This window comes from Metschnikowia bicuspidata (assembly GCF_001664035.1).
Source record: "Metschnikowia bicuspidata var. bicuspidata NRRL YB-4993 chromosome Unknown METBIscaffold_1, whole genome shotgun sequence".
Taxonomy (NCBI): domain Eukaryota; kingdom Fungi; phylum Ascomycota; class Pichiomycetes; order Serinales; family Metschnikowiaceae; genus Metschnikowia; species Metschnikowia bicuspidata.
In genome coordinates, this window is record NW_017387731.1 from 4,907,844 (window position 1) to 4,930,445 (window position 22,602).

The window sequence follows — 22,602 nt, forward strand, 5'->3', positions numbered from 1 at the left end:
TAATGTTATGATATCTCACATTTATTATTATATTTATTAAACTCTTTATGTTTTCTATCTACTGAGTTTCATTGCACGCCGCCCGGGGAGCGCGGTGCGAAATGCCCAGTGCACCAACAACGGGCGGCTTGGATGGGCAGCACAAATTATTGCAGCGGCCGTTCTTCAGCGTGAGTTTCCTGAAACCGAAAAGGAGCCACGTCCATTTTCTGAAAGCCCCCACTTTCCAAAAAACCCCGCTTTCTGAACCCCCAATGGAAAACACCCAACGTGTTCCGCGCATGTCCGCCAGCCGGGAAAAGCATCTAATAAACAGGCCGCGCGCAGATGTCGCCCGCCAGCATCAGCGCCGCAGCACCACAAATGGGCACCCCGCCGGCAGTCCGGCAAGCCGGCAGAAACAGGACCAGGCCCCGCCAGCAGCCAGCAGCCAGCAGCCAGCAGCCAGCGGCGCCCAAACAGGCGCCGGCCAGGGCTGGCGGCGTCACGTGACCGGCGGCCTCTGCGCATCGCGAAAAAAAGGCCATCGCATCCCGGCCCAGAGGTCCGGAGGTCCAGCCAGTTTCGCCTTTTGCACCCAGACTGTTCAACCCGGCCACCCTCCAGCTCGAACCCCCACAGCACACCATGTCGGGGCCTCTCATTGTTTCCAAGTTCGACCCCTCCAACACGCACTTGGCCCTGGCCGTGCAGGCGTTGGACACGCACCAGGTGAAAGTCCAGGCCTTGGTGGTCTCGCAGCACCTGTTGAACACGCTGTTTTCGCTCAGCAAGGGCCAGCACGTCTCCGCCTTGGAGTGGCTCTCGGCGTCCGAGCTAGCGGTGTGCCTCACCAACGGCTCGGTCCTAGTATATACGCCCGCCTCCAACAGTATTGCCGGGGAGCTCCGCAGCCCCTCCAGCGCGGCCATCACCGACCTCCACTACTCGCAGATCACCGGCACGGCGTGGGCCGCCGACGCCGACGGCCGCTTCTACGAGTGGGACACGCGCTCGTGCACGCTCTTGCAGGCGTTTGCGCTCGCAGACATGCTCGACGCCGCCGAGGCCGTGTCGAAGCTCTCCACCGTCATGTACCAGGACGAGCCGCACTTGCTTGTGGGCACGCACAACGTGTACTTGGTGGACGTGCTTGCCAAGAGCATTGCCAAGACCTTCCCTGCGCACGTGCAGCCCGTCCGGGCGATCGTGCCCGTGCCGGGCGACGCCGACCTCTTCTTGACGGCCGCCGAGGGCGACCGCTTCATCAACGTGTACTCCATCTCGCGGCACTCCACGCGGGCCGTGTTGGTGGCGCCCGCGGCGGTGCAGCAGATCGCGTTGGGCAGCCACGGCGCGCTCTCGTTGGTGGCGGCCATCACCGAGACCGGCACGCTCGAGATCTTCCGGAACCCGTTGTCCTTCGAGGCCCAGCCGCACGAGGCGTCCAAGAAGAGGCGGAAGCAGCTTGCGTCCAGCGTCCAGTCCAAGCACGCGGACGCGTCCATCAAGTACTCGCGGCCCGAGGACGAGATCCGCGGCCCGAACGACGAGCTCTTGCCGGTGCACGCGGTCTCCGCCACGGCCAGCGTGTTGCACACCTCGTGGTTGGAGAGCGGCGCCGTCTCGCGTTTCGACGCCATTCCATGGCACACGCACAGCGGCTTTGCCTTGGCTGGCGCGGCCGTGGTCCGCAAAGCCCGGCAGGAAACCAGGCCCACGGCGCATGCCGAGGGCGGCCACGACGTGGCCGCGCCCAAGCTCTACCACGAGGCCGACACCGTGGTCACCGAGGGGAGCGCCTTCCAGAACGACCTCGTCCACAGCGACGACGACGACGACGAGACGTTGGCGGAAAGATTGGAGAAGCTCTCCGGCGGCAGCCAGAGACGCTCTGCCTTGGGCAAGAAGAAGCTCCGCAAACACACCGCGGGCACGTTGACGGTGGTGTTGTCGCAGGCGTTGCGCAACAACGACCACTCGCTCTTGGAGACGGTGTTGGCCAACAGAGACCCCGCGGTGGTGCAGAACACCATTTCCCGCTTGGACTCGTCCTTGGCCGTGCTCCTCTTGGACCGCTTGGCCGAGCGGATCACGCGCCACCAGCAGCGCTTCGACCAGATGAACTTCTGGCTCAAGTGGATCATCATCGTGCACGGCGGCGTGTTGTCGTCCATGCCCCACCTCCACAACAAATTGGCCAGCTTGCACGCGGTGCTCACGAAGAAGGCCAGCACATTGCCCCGCCTCTTGGAGTTGCAAGGCCGCTTGAACATGATCGAGCAGCAGAGCAGCTTGAAGAAGGAGATCATGAGAGGCTGTGCCACGCAGGACGACTACGACGACGCGGACACCGACGTGGAGTACGTGGAGGAGATCGACGATGCCGTGGAGGCGGGGCTCATCGACTCCGACTCCGAGGACGGCGACATGATGGACGCCGTGGATGACTATGAGGACGACGACGACGACAACGACGACGACGACGTCCACGCCGCAGGCTTGCCTGAAAACGACGACGACGGCCTCAGTGACGTGGAGACGGCGGTGGTGAACAATGATGTCCACGAGGAAGACTGAGCGCGGCCGCATTGAGCGCACGCTTGCGGAACGAGGCTAGCATCGGGAATCAGCCTCGGTCCCACAATCGGCCCGCATTCGAAACCACGCTCGGAAGCACGGTCCAGCCGGGCGCCGGAAAGGCCTGCGGTGGCGACCCGGCTCGACAGAGTTGACCGTGTAATCTCGAATCGGCTTCCAGCCAGAGATGACCGCATAGTCTGGAATCGGCTTCCAGTCAAAAATATCCCCAACACACGGAGCCAGCTTCGTGCCCGCCAGCCCAGAATCCGGAACCAGCTTCGCATTGCAAAGCATGGCGGGGTGCAGACACTACTTGGAGCCGGAAGCGCATAGAATCATATAAGAATACGAGTCTGACAGCAAACTGACTCGTGCGCAGGAAATACAAGATCATCTTACCAGGAAACAGCCCCCAACCGCACGTAGCCGAAATCCATCATAATCCCAGCAATTGCCCGTAGGTCTCCATTGAATATTCAGAGATATTTCGGGAATGCTCATATATTGGATGTCCCGCAGTGCGCATCGCACCAGTTGCAGTCGTGGCCCGGCTTCTGGACGCGTCACCTACTAGCAAACACAGTAGTAATCTGTCCGTCTTTCGATCAGCCAGCCATGTCCTTTCTATCCTGGCGGTCTGTATATTTCGTGAGTATCGGCCTACGCTTTGTTTTGGCACTCTCAAACTCATACATCCATCCAGATGAACATTTCCAGAGCTTCGAGGTCCTAGCAGGTCGTATGTTTTCTCTTTCCACCAGAGAACCCTGGGAATTCGGCTCACTGGCTCCGGCGAGAAGTGCCGTGCCACTATTAGTAGTGTACTACCTTCCTCTCACAATTGCCCAATGGCTTGGGCTTCTGCCTTTGCAAACGTGGTACTTGGTGCGGCTCGTGTTCATGGCCATCTCATGGATGGTCACCGACTGGTGTCTTTATAAGATGCTCCCAACAAAACAAGAGCGGATCAAGGCAATCTATTTTGTGCTGACGTCGTTTGTGTCCCTCGTGTACCAGCTGCACACGTTTTCCAACTCGATTGAGACGGTGTTGGTGGTGCTCACGGTGTACTTTATAAATGAATTGCGCTTCATCAGGACACTTCCCGAGGACCAGTACAAGACGTCCGACATCATCAACGCATCCGTGGCCATTGGCGTTTTGTTTGCGTTCGGAATCTTCAACCGCGTGACGTTCCCGGCGTTTTTTGTGATCCCGGGATTCTTCCTTCTACAGAGCTCGCTCAAATGGATGTACTTGCCTATAGTCACGACCTGTGCGTTCATGACTACGGCGATATGCTGTGTGCTTGTTGACAGTTGCTGGTTTGGCGAGACGTCGATTTCTGCCATTTTGGAACATCCATGGCTTTGGTCGCAGTACGTGGTGACGCCATACAATAACCTTGTCTACAACGCAAGCTTCGAGAATTTGGCGCAACATGGCATTCATCCTTTCTACACTCATATCCTTGTGAACGTGCCCCAAATCCTAGGCCCTGGACTCGTGCTTTTGCTTCCACGTTTCAGAAACAGCTACTGGAAAACCACGCCATTCTTATCGGCCATGAGCGGCTTGATTTTCTTGTCCTTGGTTCCACATCAGGAGCTTCGTTTTCTCATTCCTATTGTTCCCCTTCTATGTGCGTGTTTCGATGTAGCTGCCTTGGAATCTGCGTGTCAGAAGCATCCTCTATTCCTCTCGTGTGTGATGAATGCTTGGCTCATATTCAATATACTTATGGGCACAATGATGGGTGTGCTACACCAGGGCGGCGTCGTGCCAGCGCTCGACTTTTTACACGAGAACCCCCAATACAGCAGCCCTGGAAACGCACTCATCTGGTGGAGAACATACTCGCCCCCGACGTGGATGTTGGACCAAAAAATGGGCAACTTGCAGATTGTTTCAGTTGACGAGAACACGCTCTTTTTATCGTGTGATCTTGACTCACGCATAGGCAAAGCCTCGATCGATGCCATGGGAATGGAGGCTGGAAAGCTACAGGAATTGATCAAGAGCGTTTCTGCAAGATACCCAAGGGTCTACCTAATAACGCCCATAGCTTCGTTCAGCCACAAATTCAACACCAGTCAGTTTGAGGAAATCTGGAGATACAACTCCCACGTGGACTTGGATCATTTCGACCTCTCGCGCCTACAGAGCTTCCAGCCGGGACTTGCCATATACAACCTTCTATAATTGATTATTTGTATGCACACAGAGCTTACTTATAGAAATCGAACTTGTCGTGCTCAGAGCCGGTCTTCACTTGCGCGGCGTACGCCTCCTCCAAATCGCTTTGCAAAATCATGTATCTATTCTTTCTCACCGCACGTAAACCTGCCTCTTGCATGATGGCAGCAATGACCGCACCGGACAATGGGTCGTTGCGCACAATCAAAGAGTCCAAATCGGCCTCGGGAGCCAATGCCATTTTGGATGCGATCGTGGAGAAAATCAAGCGCCTTTCTCTTCGGTCTTTCAAGTTCGGAAACTCGATTTTCCGGTCCAATCTCCCGGGTCTCAACAAGGCAGGGTCCAAGGTGTCTGCTCTGTTCGTAGCCATGATGACCTTGACGTTGGAAGACTGGTCGAACCCGTCCATTTGGTTCAACAACTCCAACAAAATTCTCTGGACCTCGCGATCAGCACCAGTTTGCGCATCAAATCTTTTGGTGGCAATGGCGTCGATTTCGTCGATGAAGATGATCGATGGCGAGTTTTCTCTGGCCAAGCGGAAAACGTCACGCACCATTCTCGGGCCTTCACCCAAGTATTTCTGCACAAACTCAGAACCGTTTATACGTATGAACGATGCTGTTGTGGAGTTGGCGACAGCTTTCACCAACATGGTCTTACCGGTGCCGGGAGGCCCATAGAGCAAGACACCCCGGGGTGGATCGATACCAATCTGAGAGTATAAGTCGCCCTGCGTCAACGGCAACTCCACGGCTTCACGGATTTCCTGTTTTTGCATGTCCAAGCCACCAACGTCCGCGTAGGTGACGTCGGGTTTCTGGTTGTCTCCCACAATTGCGATCGAGGAGTCGGCTTCAGGGGGCAAAATGTCCACCAAAGCATTGGAATGGCGATGCAAGGCCACCGAGGACGACGGCTTCAACAACTCCCTGTCCAACGTGGACAAGATGCGCACAGCGTAGTTCGAGCCTGTGGTGCTGCTGACGATACCGGTATTTTCGTCTATGGGCTCCAAAAACTGACCAATGACAAGCGGAACAGACCTTATCCGCTTGACCTCCTCCTGCGCACGCACCAATTCTCTCTTCAAGTGGCGCAGTTCGTCTTTGATGTAGTCTTCTTGCAACAACAAGAGGTCCAATTCTTTCTCCAACTTCTTCAACTTCAAGTAGATGTCGGTTTCCTCCTGGGGCGCCGATTCCTTGGGCTTGAAAAACGACATTGCAGGCGCCACCGGGGGCAAGATTCCTAGTTCTTCCATATCAATATAGCTTGGTGTTGATGCTGTATGGGGATGTCAAACTGGGGATGTATGGTTTTCGGAAGGCGTAGCGGTGTGGAGACTCAAACCACTGTTTCGCGGTGGACCCGTGGCAAGGTTTGTGAACCGCACGACCAATTCTCTGGGCTGGTGCGGTGGGCTGAATTGCTGCAAAACTTAGGCACGATGACAGCAAAACGACGACGGGACGTGGCCCGTTGAACGGGCGGCGAATTGCCTTGTGTTTATTGTGCAAGGGCTTTGCAACTATGGCTCTTGTACTGCGAGAATTTACTTTGTCTAGCAGTGCGACTGGCATGTACCAGCACCATGCCCCATATTCATGGATCTCTTTATTCCTAGCTGTGTGTCTCTGTTATTAAAGCAGACGCGTGTCACCATTCTTATGAAGCTAAATCCCCCTAGAATATGGCCGTCTAAGGAAGTACACTTTTACATGCTGCTCGATCCGGCTGACAAGCAGCACGAAGAAACGGCCCTGGAGGAAGACCGCGAAACAAGCTCGATTCCACCGCATTAATTTAACCAGATCTGGAGGCTTATCTGCCCGACAAGCTTCCAAATAGGCCAGCAAAAAAAGAGATACTTAGATTTCGAAGATCGGCCCCGAGACAGAGGCCTTCATCACATTCAAGCAGCACGTCGAAAACGCCTCGCACCATTTCTGAACACTAGGGGCCACCCGGGCTGATGACCTTATTGCAGAGGTTTACGAAGCTCGCAGCCACATAAGCCTTATACGCTGCCGGTTATTCTACACTGCCATACACCAAGATTTTACGCCCTGTTGGTTGTCAGCTGTAGTTCTTACACCTAGCGTCAAAAAAAATTATTCGTATCTTCTCTGGAATTCCTAGCAAAAAATCTATGTTTTGCTTCCGAGCTGCCTGCTGGTGTCAATGCGGGTTTCCGCAGGTTGCCCCCAGATGTCGTCGGATGCGCCGGCTTGCTCACTGCACCTGGGGTCGACATGCATAGACTTTGGGGCCGCATTCCGAACAAAACGTTCATGAGCCTCACTCCATACTTTGAAACCTTGACATCACAAAACAATCTGGCCCTCTGTCTACAAGTCTCAACGGCTGTCTCCAAACAATTGCTTGCGTCATAAAGTGCAGCACGGCCGCTTTGTATCCACGTCCCCAAACCAGGCTTTACTGAGACTATCGAGACTATCGGGACTATCGAGACTATCGGGACTATCGAGACTATCGGGACTATCGAGACTATTGAGACTATCGAGACTATAGTGTGTATCAATGATCATCACCACGCCCCACATAACCAAGCTCAACTCTGTTGCTGAGGAGCTTTTCCTTTATCACATATTACTTCTGTTGGCCGGCATTTACATCGGAGCCCTCCTAATCGTCAATCTCATACCACGTCTCCGTGTCCGGTCGATCGGCTGGCTATCGCTCTGTGGTGTGACCGTGGCATTTCCCGAGGTTACCATCACTGTCAAAAAAATCTACTTGAAACTCAATCTCTCCTGGAAATCCCTAAGGGCATTCCGCTTGGCCACTTTGCAATTCAGTGGAGTTGTAATAGTGAAAAACAATCATCCGCGAAAAGCCGAACACAACACCAAGAGCGACGTGCTAGACCTGTCAATTGAGGAAATATCTTTCACGGTACCTAAGCTCGTGCATGACGTTGTTTTCAAAAAGAGCTGGCTAAACGAGATATCGCTCCAATTCTACCACGTGTCTTTGTACCACCACGCAGTTAACGAGGACGTATCTTTGCACTTGGACTATGTCAAGATCGAAAGCGCAACAAACTTCCGAAATGCCACTGGAAAGATTGCTATTTCGATTCTTGACGGCCGCGTCAACAATACAGCTAAGGGCGGCGAAGCGGCTGGACTCCACCTTTTTCATAATCTTGAAATCTCCACCAAGTGTGACCTAGTATTTTCTTGTTCTACTACGAATTCAAAACGGCTCAAAGTCAGCCTTTTGAATTTCGACGTTTTGCTCATTCTAGGGCACTTGCGCATTCGCCGGCTTTCTCAGCTTTTGGAGAGGAAGAAAGACATACAAAGAGGCCCGAAAAAGAATCCCCTGGTTCCTTCCTTGAAATCCATCTTGAGCAAGCTTTGCATGATAAGCTCTCTTCAAGTCAAACTAGAGCAAAGTGAGGTGCAATTTGAAGAAGTGAAACTTACCTCCTCCAGTTATTCGTTGACCTATTCGCGAGACATGTCTTACAAGAAGCAAACAATGGCTAAATTTTCATTGAATGTGACTGCGGCTCGCCTTTTTCATTTGGACCTGAAATGTGTGGACGTTCCCTCCATAACATATATTCTTGACATTGATCTTACCGACCTATTTCGAGCCAGCAAAACCGAGAAAAAAGAAGACTTCACAATCGACTTATTCACTACCCTCAGTATGACAAATCCATCCTTCTTTGTTTACTTCGACCAATTAGCGTACTTGCTCGATCTATTTTCCCCAGGAAGCAATGCGAAATCCAAAAAGATTTCCGTATCAAAGGCTACACTTCTATCATATCTCGCGTTCATCAAGAAGAGCTCAGTGAAATTCGTGATAGTTGACTTGAAAGCCCAACTTCATTTGCCCAAGGAGGAACAACAAGACTTTCTGAGACAATCTCTCGAGAATGTTGTAAGCGATGCGGGTGCACAAGTGCTTGCTTTCAAATTTTCTAGCAAGAATTTGGGAAATCTCATTTCAAAAAAATGTCTGTCTTCGAATCCAGCTGCACTCAAAAGTTTCATAAAATTGAGGAAAGTTTACGTGGAGGTTGAGAACAACAAGATCTTATTATCGGCTCTCAGCGTACTTGTCGGTTATTGCTTGGAAACCCACAAGATTGCTCTTCGAATCTCAACCAAGAGAATGCAGCTCAAGTCTGTTAACTCTATGATATTTCATGTGATTCGGAGAGTACGAGAAGCTAGAATAATGAGCGACATACGGGCCTGTGCAAAAATGAAAGAGACAACCGAAGCAGGGAACTCTGAGCCTGTGTGTATCAATGATGATTCAAAAAAAGAAGTGCTCGATCTTTTTGAAGTTTTACCACCGATTATACACCTGATCAAGTTTAGATCTACAGTGTTGCTGTCATACATCATATGTAATGATTGGCTACCCCTGCATGTCATACATGACGAAGGTCTAGGGGAGGATGTTGATTTAGCAGATTTCAAGAGAGGAATCTCATTCGGGATCAGTGGGTTGGAATTTGATTACGTAAGACTGGAAGCAGAATTTGAAACCCGTTTAAAACAAATCCAAGCCAACACTATAAGTGACTACAGCAGCGAGTATGTGGAAGACTTTGACAAGCGGAACTCTGACCCACTTGGAGAAGTTGAAATGTCAGATGCTTCTAGTTTGGAGTCTGGTTTCAGTGGGTTTTCACTGTTCGAAGCAAGGGAAAACGCACAGACAGTAAAAAAGGTCTTGAACATTGAAGGTATAACCCTTCGTAATCCACCGGGTAATCGAAATAAATTACTCCTTTCGATTCCTGAAGTGGAAGGAAGAGCTGACATATACTTAGTATGGTGCGTGTTATATGCGCATACATTGGTGGAGATGATAGAGCCAAACGTTGAGAACACATACACGAAAGAGGAAGTAAGAAAAGTTCGTGGGGTTTCGAAAAGGTTTGAGCTTGATGTCGAAATTGCTTCCTTAAGTGTTGTCGTAAGATTACCACACGATGTGGATATTCTTTTTGAGATCGACAACCTCAATCTACGAAATTCCATTACATCACCTCATTGCCAAATATGCTACTTAAGGCTCTACGTGGTTCACCCAACGACTAAGCTTTGGTCTCGTTTAGTCTCAGTCACAGATGTCGACATAAATTTGGACCTGGTAACTCGAAGCTCGATACTTCTCCAATCACGGGCGCTAAGATTTAACATACCATTCCAGTTTCTTGTGTACACTGTCATTGACAATGTGATTACATTCTTTAAAGCAGCCAGGCAGATCTGGATTAACTTCAAACACTTATCAAAAGATATCAGTGAATTTTCCAGAATAGAGCCGGAAGCTAAAGAAGCGATCAGAATACCTCGCATACAACTAAAGTCTAAAGTCATGGGAATAACTTTGGAAAGTGATGAGTTTGAAACTCAGCTTTCACTCATTCAACAGTTTGGCGCTGTAGAGAATGTGGAGAGAAGAAGAAAATTGGCAACATTCGAGAAAAAAGCAAAGGCCCTTCGTTCCCGCCTCAATTTATCTCTTTCCAATTCTCCTGTCGAGGACAAAAGATTTGTGAATAAAAAGGGCCATAGACGGAAGCCAAATGTTTTAGCTAAGGCACTTTTCAACACCACAAACGAAAGTGAACGGAATAAATCTACCAAAAAGACGTCAAAGTCAAGCGCACGAGAGGAGGTTTCTGGTAATGAACCTGAAAACGAGGATGACAAGTCATCCAAATCGCCAAGAGTATCTATTCTAAAGGAAGTCTTCAGTGGGTGTGATCACAAGGCTTCTCACGCAAACAGTGCCGAAAGCTTAAGTAAAGCTGACTCAAGTGATCCAGAAGTGCCTGCTCATCACTCTTTGACGGAGCCTGAGGTGGAATCATTGATTGCTGATGCCTATGAAAAATTACTTCAAGACTTTTCGAGCTCGTGGGTGAACAAATTCGAAAGATTCAAAAGATCATATGATGAGTCTTGGAGGAGACGCTTGGAAGGTATTTGGGGGTCAGACTGTGTCAACAAGCTTATGAAGTGCAAATTTGATATTCAAGAGTACTCACGTGGGCCCCCTCAATTTCAAGGCATTTTCAAAGATCTCAACTTAATTGTTGATGATCCACACTTGAACGATGTTCATGAGTTTTTGAGAACATACGGCAAGAATCAACCTCATACTCAATACTCTATTTTGGTACCTGCCAGTATTCATTGGAGAAGTTCTTCAGTTTACTTGAGTTTGAGAGATTATGCGCTACCATTTCTTTCTTTTCCAAGCAGCAGTGACCCGGAGTCTCAGGTCATGGATCTCAAGGGAACCTTGGTCATCAATGAAAAGTTGGTTCAAATACCCGAAGAGCTCCGTCATATCTTTGTACCATTTTCCCCAGCGACGAGATCACAACGCGTCGCGGACAATTTTTACTCTGTTAACGTCATTAGAACACTTACTCCTGTGAAAGTGATGTTTAATTTAGAGTCGAACTTGACTACAGACAGAGCATGTGTTGTCAGTTGGTGTAAGGCATACCAGCCTGCTCTTCTGAGCGCTATGATGGCATTTGAAAATTTCACGAAACCTGAAATCGATGACAGTCCTTTGGGATGGTGGGACAAATTGGCATTAATAGCTCACGGAAAGATCAAGTTCAACATCAAGCATGAGCTTTGTTTACACATGAAGAGTTCTATTTCACCCTACTCGCTTATTGGAAGCAGCTCTGGGCTTGTGTTTTGCTGGAAAGACAATGTGCTGTTACGGATCAACGAGACAGGTAAGCATTCCGAGCTTGTATTACTTGAGAGTGATGATTTCATATTGGGAATTCCTAATTATTCTGCGACTGAAGGACAAGCTTGGAGTCTCTTGAATGCGAATGCAGATGATACTAAGACTGATGGTGACTCTGAAACAGGAAAATTTCAGAAGCGTATTATGAAACTCACATCAGATGAAAAAGTCAAATGGTCAGCTGGATTCTTATTCGAACGAAATAAAAAGAAAGATGCAAAAGAACTTGGGGCTGATATGGAGCGCACAAATATTTTCAAGCCACATTATGACGTCACGGTAACCGGACCTCAATATGAATTCCACCCGGACTCTTACGAAGAATTCAGGTCTGATTACACTCACCTATCCATCAATGTCAACTCATCCTCCAAAAAAGGAAATTCTCACAATTTTGCGTACTTCACCCCTTTGACGCTAGAATACATTAAAATATGGTGGAAGACTTTGAATGACAACGTTTCACTTCCCATACGTGAAGGCAAGCTCTTTGCAAAACTGGCTTTCAAAGAATCATCCGTTAAGTTTGGCCCTCACCTATTCACTCTCAAATATCAAATCGTGCTTGAGCCCTTGACAATCTCTCACATCTATCTTTCGAGTGGGGGCAAGGAAACAAATCACAATGTTGTCGCTTATGGTGTAAAGGGAAAAGCATCGAAATGCACTATTGATCTTCACCAACGCCGTGAGATTGCGAGATATGTAAATGAGAAATTGGGGATTGACAAAAAAATTAGAAAGTTGAAAATGAACTTGGGGGAAGTTGAAGTTCGGGAAGCTGATTTGAGGTTGATCTTTGCCCAATTTAATGACATATCGATGGCGGGTAAACTTTTGTCTTTCTATTCCGGAGAGACGAGTCATGCGGTTGACCTTGACACATATGAGAGCGAGGTCAAAGAGCATAACGCAAAAAATAAGCATTTTCGATATGGTATGGCCGGAAAGGAAGAGAACTCGTGGATCGACTACGACGATTTCATTGAAATGGAAGAGCACGAGATTCTCTCGCCAGATACTGATGTCAAAATCATTCCGTTTTTCAGCACGCCCAGATTCACGTACTTTAGAGAGTTCACACTTGAGCATCCAGAAGGTCTCCATCCGTTTGGTCACGAGCCTTCTCACAAATGTTTAATAGGCATCAATTCACCCAACGAAGTTCAAGCCCAGCTTGTTGAATTGAGGTCGACAGAGGTGAATTTCAAACTAAACGAGTACATCAAGAAGGCAAAAGAGCTTGCACATAGCCATGATCCCGCTGATGAGAAAGAAAGACAAAGACTTGAACGTGAAATCGCTTACTGGAAAAACAAAGTTCACAACTTGCATAATCTCCGTGACAAGTTTGTTCACGACTCCGAAGAACCAAGCGGCTTTGATATTACAAAACTAAATTCGAGAATGACATCTGGAAGTGGTAGTGTGAACGAGTTAAGGCCGCAGATTTCACAGGCTCTTCTGATGTACTCGACTATTAGCTCACTAGAACAAGCTCGAGAAGTTATCAACGCCAACTCCCTCCTCAGTGATTACCACAACCGTTTTCTCATTCATAACTTGAAACTTATCTGGAATAATCAAGTGAGAGATATCTTCACATCGTTTCTTTATGTTGTTAGCCACCGAGAAACGGAAGCATTGGCAATGTCACGGAAGGCTTTAGATTTAATGGACAGGCTTTTGAAGAGCTCTGAGCCGAACAAGAGAGAGCAAGTGAGTGAGCCGTCTTTTGTCTCACAGAATGAATTTACATGCGGAAATGACGTCATTGAGGCTTTTGAAGAATACATGACTAGCTTGGAGTGTGATACTGAAGAGATCGAATCCAAGTACCTTGTTAAGTTTATCAAGCCACAAATTCATCTAAGAAGTGACTCCAATCCAAAAGCAAATGTTCTTATGGCATCTAAAGACATCGAGCTTCGTGTTTTTTGTGTTAATCATGAAGGAACCGACGACATCATCACTGATTCCGAAGAAAACATATCCCTTTTGGAAACCAGATATGGAGTCCTCTGCAGAGATTCTGTTGTTTTGTCATTCCAAGAAGAAGACTTTCCTTTTAAGACAAAAGACCCATATGGGTCTGGCAATAAAAGGCATGTCTGGCCGTTTTGGCTAAATCTTGAAGACAACGGTGATCTTGAGCAATATAAGAAAAATCTCGTGATTGAGAAAACGACCATAGCGTTTTCGTTGAAGAAGCCCAACATGCTTGCAATGGTGCCCTGTAAAGGTCATTCTCGAAAAGGTGAAGTCGTTGTTCACATGGCCAAACTAGTTTTGAACGCCACATCAAAGCAGTATTGCGCATTCTACTTCATCTTGACTGACTTGCTTATCCACGGAAATGAAAAAAATTACTTCCTTCAAAGAATCGAGCAAATTTCTTCAGTGTCAGAGGCTTCGGACATCGCAAATCTTGCTGATAAGTTGAAGCTACTCCAAAACAATATCAGAATTTGCCGATTTTTGATTTTAAAAATGAATGAAAACAGTTTGAAGCTCTCTCATCAGAAGAGGAGACAACACGGTCATCTCAAACTAGAATTGTGCCGAATGAAAATTGAGCTTTGGATCATCATTAAAAGCTTGGAAGTCAAGGGTTCAAGTTATAGGGATCTGAAAGCGATGAGTAAAACATGGGCAGTCCATGTCGATCAGCTCATCTTTCACATTCTCACTGACGCCCGGGAGCCAATGATCGATTTTGCGTTGGCCACATCAAGCTTCACAAGGTCTGAAGAGGCTGATGGATCGAACGCAAACTCGGTGGAAATATCCTTAATGCAGGGATTCAATTTACAGAAAGACGTTGTGTATCCTGAGCTTCTTAAACCGTACAGGAAGAAAAAGAACGAAGAAGGCAAAGAGGATACATACGTCCCGAGCAAGCCTATGGTCTCAATGTCCTGGAAAATGCTCAATCCTGTCGGCGGTATACGTGTTATGAACAACGCCAACTTATCAGTTCAGCCCATGCAAGTCCAACTCGACTATGATACGTCCACAAAACTATTCAATTACTTGTTTCCAAAGAATGAAGAAAAGATTGACAACTACAAGAGGAACAATCAAAATAAAACAAACAATGGTTTTGCAAGCACCTCCGAAGGTGATGAAGGATATGACAGCGCCGAAAGTCCCACTACACTTAGTTCTCCCTCGAGAGCCTTCAAAAATTTATGGGAACACAGCAAACTTAGTAAAAGCGAGTCCTCGTCCATTTTCACCCGGAGCTCTCCTTCAAGAGACACCTTTAGTGGTGAAAGTGTATCTGTTTCTTCTAACGATGCTCATCTGAGTCGACGCCGATCTACAAATGAAAAAGGTATTCACAGAACATCTTCCAAAAAGCAGGCCAGCATTCCCGATGACATTACAGTCATCATGAATAGATCGGCGCAGTACTTTGTGGTGGGAGACTTCAAAGTGAACAAAACTAAGTTGTGTATCAGTTTCAAAGCCCCAAAGCATTTGAACATTATAGATGTACACAACCTTGAGTTTTCTTTACCGTCAATTCACTACAGAGACAAGACGTGGACCAGCAATGACTTCATTTTACAGTTCAAGAAGGATGTGGTCAAAATATTTTTGAGCAACACAGGAAAGATTATTGGCAACAAATTTAAGATTAAGAAGAGACAGAGGGTATCCACACCACTAAGACAAATTATGGACTTTTCAAAGTATATGTCATTGGAGGATTTGCAAGACGAAGGTCGAGCGCGAGGCTCCATAAGCATTTTTGCAGACAAGAGCGAAGAAGCGCCAGACTCTGTGCTGCCTCAGAATACTCATGGTTCTCACAATCTCTCTTCAAACAATCTGGTAAACAAGACAATTGAAGGTGTTTTAGGAAGCGTTAGGGAAAGCGAAGAGACAGAATCCGAGGCTGAGAAGAGCTAGATTATAAGATCTCACTGATGTCGTGTTTGCTTTAGCACAGTTGGAGGGTCTCGGAGAAATTTCTCTGATGCCAGGGGTCGGAAAATAATGGAGACAATATTTGTGTTTACAGTTTCGGCTCATGTCGCCTTCTGAATACTCGCTTCAACACATATGTTAGTGAATTGAGCATTTTCCCGAAATTCTTTCTCACGCTTTCGCTAGAATTATCAACGCACACCATAAGAGAACAGAATCAACGCGTGAACGCACAACTCGCGGTGCACGGCATTTAACCGATTCAACGGGGAAGAAGACTGTGTGCACACGCCTAGTACATAATTGTCTAAATAAGAGTTTTTTTTTTCCAAATCCGCACTGTAGTCATGCACGGTCTACATCAGGTAAACGATTGGTTCCAATCACACCGCTCGTCTTGTATCTACGTCCACCAGAGTATAGTAGCTATGCGCAGGAGCTTCCAGAACCTGGGTCGACTGGCCTTATTGCTTAGCGTCGTATAATTCATCGTGAACCATACAGTCATGAGACTTAAGTTGTGCCATGCATAAAATGGGTGAGTATTATACATAAACGGAACAATATCATATCGCTATTCTACTTTTAGCCCACGGGAATCGACCGATGTCTCTGCTGTCATGTCCTACAAATGCCTAGTAGCCCCAAGCTCTATGAGCCGCAGTACTGCAGCCAGCTTGAGGCCCAGGGGCATATATTCATAGGAAAAACGCCTGGAATTAGCGCAGCTGGATATTGCTAAAGAAAGGTTTTCCAGAATGCTGGGAACTCTATGTTCTGTCCTGAATCGCAACACCAATAATACGGATTCTGGTCAGGCTCCCGGCCTCATACAGCGCAGAGGTGCCATGGTCCTGCACACACTGTGCTTTCCCAGGCTGGGCTCTCTAACAATAAACGGGTCCTACATGCCTCCTGAAAGATCCACCGCAGGATACAATTGGGCTTCAAAATGTCCTTTTTCGGCAGTATCCGTGAGAAGGCAATCAACACCTTCAAGCAGGCGGTCGAGCGGAACAATCAAACTGGCCTCAACAAAGATGAGTTATTCTGCAAAGAGCACCGGCTTCCACCCGGAGAAACTGTAATAAACGAGTCTGCCGTCGAGGTCAGCTACGGTACCGAAGTCGTCAAGGACGCATACAAAAACTTGCGGTACCCACAAGGACGGCTCTATCTAACGCAGCGATTTTTGGTGTTCCAGGATGTGTTTGATGGTCGGAATTGTTCGTTTGTCGTGCATCTCTCTACATTCAAGAAAGTGGAGCGGCTCCCCACCAGCTCGTATGGGTTTGCACTTGAACTAATCACGCACTCCAAGCTATGCCTCAAACTATATTTAGTTGGGCTCCGCTCCGAGAGCGAGAGATTCACGTTGCAGTTGAGAACTGCATTGAAGGCCAATTTGGCCAGCGTGAAAAACCTCCAACCGTTCATAAAGTCCTGCTACTCGGAGTACCTACTTGCAAAAAACAAAGTGTCCTCGGAGAACGTAGAGAAAATGCCTCCGGGCGGGCTCGGGCTCGACTTTAAGTTTCCGGGAAACCCGAAGGAATTGCGTGATCGATCGAAGATGAAACTATGGTTCGACCTTTTTCGCTCCGAGGGCCGGAACCTTGCTTTGGTAAGAACCCCCATGTTTTACAAACTCGTGCGTGTGGGCTTGCCTAATCGCTTGCGAGGAGAAATCTGGGAGTTATGTTGTGGGTCGATGTTTATTAGAGTAGATCTGGCAGGCGTGTACGATTCACTCATACGTGATCATGTAGGCCAGAGATCTCTTGCAATCGATGAAATTTCGAAAGACCTATATAGGTCTCTACCTGAATATGCGGCATATCAAGAACCTGAGGGTATCGAACGCTTGCGTCGTGTCTTGGTTGCGTATTCATGGAAGAATCCAGAAATTGGCTATTGCCAGGCAATGAACATCGTTGCTGCTGCGTTGCTCATTTACATGTCTGAAGAACAAGCCTTCTGGTGTCTTAGCACCATCTGCGAAAGAATTGTACCGGGGTACTACTCGAAGACTATGTACGGCACGCTCTTGGACCAGCGAGTGTTTGAGTCTCTAGTCGAAGAAAAAATTCCCATTCTCTGGAGCCATATGCTCAAATATGACATTCAGCTCTCGGTTATTTCCTTGCCATGGTTCCTATGTCTCTACTTGACGTCCATGCCCTTGATATTTGCCTTCAGAATTTTGGACGTGTTTTTCCTACAGGGCCCGAAGACCTTGTTTCAAGTTGCGCTTGCCATTCTCAAAATCAACGGTGAAGAACTTTTGCAGGCCGAAGATGATGGCGCGTTCTTTCTGATTCTCAAAGAGTACTTCAATACCTTAGACCAACCCGCCCATCCGGGATCAAATAGTCCGAAGGTTGCTCTGGCAACGAAGTTTCAAGAGCTTCTTGTTGTTGCCTTCAAAGAGTTTTCTGTCATCACCGAAGAGACAATCGAAAAACACAGGACGAAGCATAGAAACACGATCTTCCAAAACATATCATCTTTTGTGAAGAGAACAGAAGTGAGGAATCTCCCAAAGACCATGAACTTTAGTCCTGAAATTGTGGGGTTGATTTACGACCGCTTTTACTCAATTGTGCAGTCTCAAATCACTGTCGGTTCAGGGTCGAGCTTCATGGACTTCGATGCTTTCAAGGTCTTCATGATACAAGTGTGCGACTTTGTGGACGAAGAGACTAGTGAGGAAGTAACGCTGAAACAGGAAAAGTTCTTGAAACGCTTGTTCATAAAATGGGATACTCGAAATACAGGTGATTTGTCACTTGCGGATCTAGTCGTTGGGCTACACAAGCTAATGGACCCGGATTTATTGACATCCATTTCAAATTTCTTCCATCTTTATAGTCTTGATGACAATGTGGATCGAGAAGGAATTCTTGACATATCGGAGGACTTGTTATTCATCACAAGTCCATGGAAGGAAGGTCGTCTTTTGGACTCTCTCACAACAGTTGCTATTGAAAATGCTATGGCCGACGAAATTTACAGACAACAACAGGAAAAAGGGTCCAATGGAGAAGAGATTTCTTTACCAAAGGGTATTGATATCGATAGAGAAAAGATCGAAAACGAACAGCTCGAACGATATTTATCATCAGCAAGCACCTTTATTCAGCGGGCATTCGAATATGCACAACCCAAAGAAGAGGTAAAACTACTTGAAGACTTACCTGTTGACCATAGGCTTACTCATAACGCTGCCCTCAATCCCAATACCCCGGTGTTTTTGAATCTCCCGACTTTCAGAATGGTCATTTTAGCAGATGAAACATATGAGTTATTTTTTGATACCACACTACGCGACTCTATACACTTGGACGAACACTTGGACGCAAGGCTAAACACCATGCGTAATTTGCGAGATATGTTTGATGGACTACTAGCTGATGGTAAAGAAGTTGCTAAAAAGGTGCGTCGTCGCATGGACTCCGCGGCTCAGCAGCCCCATGTGCCCCACAATGACAATTCGTCAATTAAGTCAGGCAAAAACTCGAAGCATACCGACGACGAAGACGAACGCGACGACGACTTTGATATTATTGATATTGATGATAGGGACAAAGATCTATTATTGGGCGCGGAGGCACAAGCGCTCACAGACCACGTGCATACTCAGAAGAATCAGTTGCAAAAATTTCATGAGGCTGAGAAAGGAGAAGACCGGCATGGCTCAAAGAATATGATTGAGTTTGAATCTTAATGAAGCCGCTCAAGTTCCACGAGCCTTCTATGTATAAAATAGACATGATTTTGTTTAGCTACGTCCGAAAAGCTTTTTCAAGAATTTTTTCTTGGGCTTCTTCTCTTTGTGGTCAAACTCTTCCTTTTCCTTCTTTTTTCCCTCCTTGTTCCGCAAAGTCTTAATGGGCGATGACTCAATTGGACGTTGACTGGTCAGATGACGGGGGGTTTCATCATCCGAATCAACAAAGCGCGACAAGAATCCATGAGATTTACTGCCGCGCGTGTCATGTTCGTCATCAGAGTCAACAAATTTAGACACGTGATTCCCACTGCCGCTGTGTTGCTGAGAATAAGTTTGTGTCTGAGCGTTTTGAATACTCGAGTCCACGGGGTTGATTGATGAGGCTACAGGAGGTGATCTCAAAGTCATCCGGTGTGCCGACTTTTGAGGAACTTGCGAAGATGGCTTCTGAGGGGCTGCAGATTCTCGGGTAAATGAGGAGGTTCTGGGGAGCGCCTGATATGACATGGGTCTTTTGTTTGCTTTGGCATAAAGTTCTGCAGCCTTGAGCTTTGATGGCGACTGATAATTTGGTTTTGTCACTGGATGTGGTGGAATTGGTTGCACGACAGGCTTTGAAGCTCTCATTGCACCACTTTGCCCACGGCTTAATTGGCCATCGATCACAGACTGCGGTCTGAGCGATCTTCCTGAGAGACCATTTTGAGAGGCCCCACTGGGCTGTTTGCGCAAGGACTGCGACATTCTTTTCAGTTGGTGGTTGGGTGACTTTGGCGCTTGTGGCTTGACTTCTGGCGCGAGGCTCTCCTCCAAGTTGGGGGATGACAACTTAGAGTTGAGTCTCGTGTTCTCAGCTGTGGTCAAGGACAAATATGCCTGGTGAGCAGGGCTTGCGGTTAGACTGTTGTTTGATGAATACGCTGGCCTTGCGTTTTTCATCGCAGACTTAATCGGTCTGGATTTCGAGTCGACGCTCGAAAAAGATCTGATTGAACCCGCAAAATTTGGTGGAGGTACCAACCCGTCGTTGTGAAGGTCATTCGCATGATCGAAGGTCGTTTCATGGGTTTCTGTTATCTCAGGGACCAAACCCGACGACGGGGCAGATTCAGACATGCCAGATTCTTCAGGGAAAGCGCCAAACTCATAGGAAATGTTACTGACCGAAGCTCTCTCAGTCTGACTATCACGCTGCACAAAGTTGGGTCTCAATTGGCTCGCAAGGTTTGGGGATTCAAAGCTTTCAGTCGGCACTTCTTCTATCCCGAAGTTATCAACAGAACCATCAAGGCCCGCACTCTTCTGTGCATCATCATGGGAAATGGGAATGTCAGTTCCGGAGTTCTTAAGGTCATGCTGTGGTGAGGCAGGGTCGATTTGTTTGTCCAAGTGAAGGTCCAGAGCGCCATCGATGGGCTTCCCATTTTGCTCGCTGGCTCCTGCTTTCTTCAGATCCAACTCATCAACCACAAAGGGCAAAGGCGCAATGGGCACGTCCTCTTCATCTTCGGAGCCATCTTCTTCATCTTCGGAGCCATCTTCTTCATCTTCGGAGCCATCTTCATGTTCAGCAGAAGCCCCGTTAGGCTTCACACGATCCGAGGCAGTCGTATCGTTCGAAAGCAGTTCCTTCTCGTCGATGGAGGAAACGGCCCTGAACGAAGAGGTGTCCTCCTCTTGCAAGCTATGGAGCTCCATGAGCTTGCGCTCGTTTTCCAAACGCAACAGCTTCAACTGCTCGTACTCGGCACGCTGTCTTTCCAAATCTCTGGCCAACTGCTTCTCATGCTCAATCTGCTTGTGCAACTCTTCGTGTTCTCTGGACGCGTGTGAGACGGGAGACATATGTCTGGAGTGGTAGTCGTCTTCGGTTTGTTCATCGATTCGCGATTGGCTCGCCAATGACGAGACGCGGTTGGGCTTTCTGGCCCTGGCGGAGTTGGCCATGGAGTGCGATCTGGAGTGTGACACCAACAGACCCGAGCGCTTGAGCGAGAGATTGGAGCGCATGGAGTTTGACCTGGCGATGTCCTTCTTCATCGTCTCCTCTGGCACCTCTACCACGGTGATTCCGTTGGGCGTAGGGATGTATTTTTTGACCATTTTTGGCTGGGCCACCTGCGGAGTGTGGCGCAACTTCAAGTTCTGGAGCTGCATCTCGTTGCTGTAGTGGACGTCTGCCTCGCGTCCGACTTCCTCGAAAAACGAGTCGTTGAAACTGTCATCCACGTTATACACATGCCTGTCTCCCGCGGCCGCCATGCTGTGGCGGTTGGAGAGATTCAGTCCTGTGCGCGACTGCCTTGGTGTCGAAGTCGGGCCCATGGAGTTTTGGATAGACGAGCTACGTTTCAAAAGACTCAGGGTTGGTTTTGGCTGCTGGTGTTTTGACATCAGCAGCGTGGAAGCGGGCTTTCCGTAAACATCCGGCCGCGTCTCCCGGAGAGTCTGGCCAATACTCAAAGCTGCAGCCATGGCCCCATTGTCTGGTGCCTGGGAAGAGGGGGAGGAATGTCCCACACCCGTATATGCTGTGGAATTGCGTGTTTTTCGTCTGAACATCACAATGGTTTTCTGGCAGCTGCTCTTGGTTTTTTTCCCCTAAAATTGGGGTTTTTTCTTGTTGAAATAGGGGTGGAATAAACGCCAGCTTCTTTTTTATAAAAAAAAACTCGGAGGCGGGGCTCAGGTGAAGGGTGAAGCAATTGACTCAGACCACGACTCGAATTTCACGACGAGGCTGGGAAAATACAAGGGGCTGGCTATTTGCGGCAGCAAATCAAATTTCAGCAAGTGGCAAAAAGATTCAGCGGCTCCCTTGGCTTTTTTGTGAAGATATGAGTGAGACGCTGGTTTGATTAGTAGTAAGGGTCACCACGAGGTGCACCAATGTTTGGTGTTTGCTCGTTCTGCCTGGCCGGGCTGTGTGCAGGCACAAACTGGTGCTTCTAGTATTGCAAGCGCGCAACGAACGTTCCACCGCATGCCGGATGGTATGCGACAGCCGGCTCACTTTCGCCATTTGTGCTCGTGACCCACAACGGGCTGACAGCCTCTTGCCAACAGTGGTTGATATTTGACTCTTTTCATTTCTCACGCTAAAAAATTTTGGATCAAGAGAGTGGCCGTTTCTCACACATGAGCGGGGCGCGCTCACCGCTTCTCTTACGTTTGGAGCTTCTTTATATGCAAGCCTCCCCTTTCCGCGTACGGCAAGCGCTACCGCGATATGCAAAACCCTCATGCTCGTTCTAGTATTGAGGGTTCCCAGAAATGTAAACCTTATATTCTTGGTGTACTTCTACAGAAGATCACCAGCTTTTGAAAGAGCCCTTGTAAATTTCATAGCAGTCCAATGTTGGCACTCAGAACGCCGGTGCAGTTGCCCTCTA

At 48.1% G+C, this 22,602-nt stretch overlaps 6 protein-coding genes across 6 annotated transcripts; 4 read left to right on the forward strand and 2 right to left on the reverse strand.

Moving 5' to 3' along the window:
* The first annotated feature begins 576 nt into the window (after positions 1 to 576).
* METBIDRAFT_66364 (Utp12 domain-containing protein) lies at positions 577 to 3,010 on the forward strand. The gene has a single exon (XM_018858359.1). The coding sequence runs from the start codon at positions 628 to 630 to the stop codon at positions 2,557 to 2,559; it is 1,932 nt and encodes a 643-aa protein (XP_018714856.1). The 5' UTR covers positions 577 to 627; the 3' UTR covers positions 2,560 to 3,010.
* A 167-nt stretch (positions 3,011 to 3,177) lies between these two features.
* On the forward strand, positions 3,178 to 4,764 carry SMP3 (glycosylphosphatidylinositol-alpha 1,2 mannosyltransferase; the record flags this gene model as incomplete). Its single annotated transcript, XM_018856683.1, has 1 exon — positions 3,178 to 4,764. One exon carries the CDS (start codon positions 3,178 to 3,180, stop codon positions 4,762 to 4,764), a length of 1,587 nt encoding a protein of 528 aa, XP_018714857.1.
* Positions 4,765 to 4,789: 25 nt separating this feature from the next.
* PR26 (proteasome regulatory particle base subunit) lies at positions 4,790 to 6,025 on the reverse strand (the record flags this gene model as incomplete). Its single annotated transcript, XM_018853789.1, has 1 exon — positions 4,790 to 6,025. The coding sequence occupies one exon, from the start codon at positions 6,023 to 6,025 to the stop codon at positions 4,790 to 4,792; it is 1,236 nt and encodes a 411-aa protein (XP_018714858.1).
* Positions 6,026 to 7,072: 1,047 nt separating this feature from the next.
* METBIDRAFT_30663 (uncharacterized protein) lies at positions 7,073 to 15,795 on the forward strand. The gene has a single exon (XM_018855679.1). It carries the CDS (start codon positions 7,306 to 7,308, stop codon positions 15,457 to 15,459), a length of 8,154 nt encoding a protein of 2,717 aa, XP_018714859.1. The 5' UTR covers positions 7,073 to 7,305; the 3' UTR covers positions 15,460 to 15,795.
* Positions 15,796 to 16,429: 634 nt separating this feature from the next.
* GYP2 (Gyp2p) lies at positions 16,430 to 19,204 on the forward strand (the record flags this gene model as incomplete). The annotated part of the gene is made up of 1 exon (XM_018853790.1): positions 16,430 to 19,204. One exon carries the CDS (start codon positions 16,430 to 16,432, stop codon positions 19,202 to 19,204), a length of 2,775 nt encoding a protein of 924 aa, XP_018714860.1.
* Positions 19,205 to 19,258: 54 nt separating this feature from the next.
* On the reverse strand, positions 19,259 to 21,772 carry METBIDRAFT_37841 (uncharacterized protein; the record flags this gene model as incomplete). The annotated part of the gene is made up of 2 exons (XM_018856920.1): positions 19,259 to 20,353; positions 20,408 to 21,772. The coding sequence occupies 2 exons, from the start codon at positions 21,770 to 21,772 to the stop codon at positions 19,259 to 19,261; spliced, it is 2,460 nt and encodes an 819-aa protein (XP_018714861.1).
* Between the last annotated feature and the right edge of the window lie 830 nt (positions 21,773 to 22,602).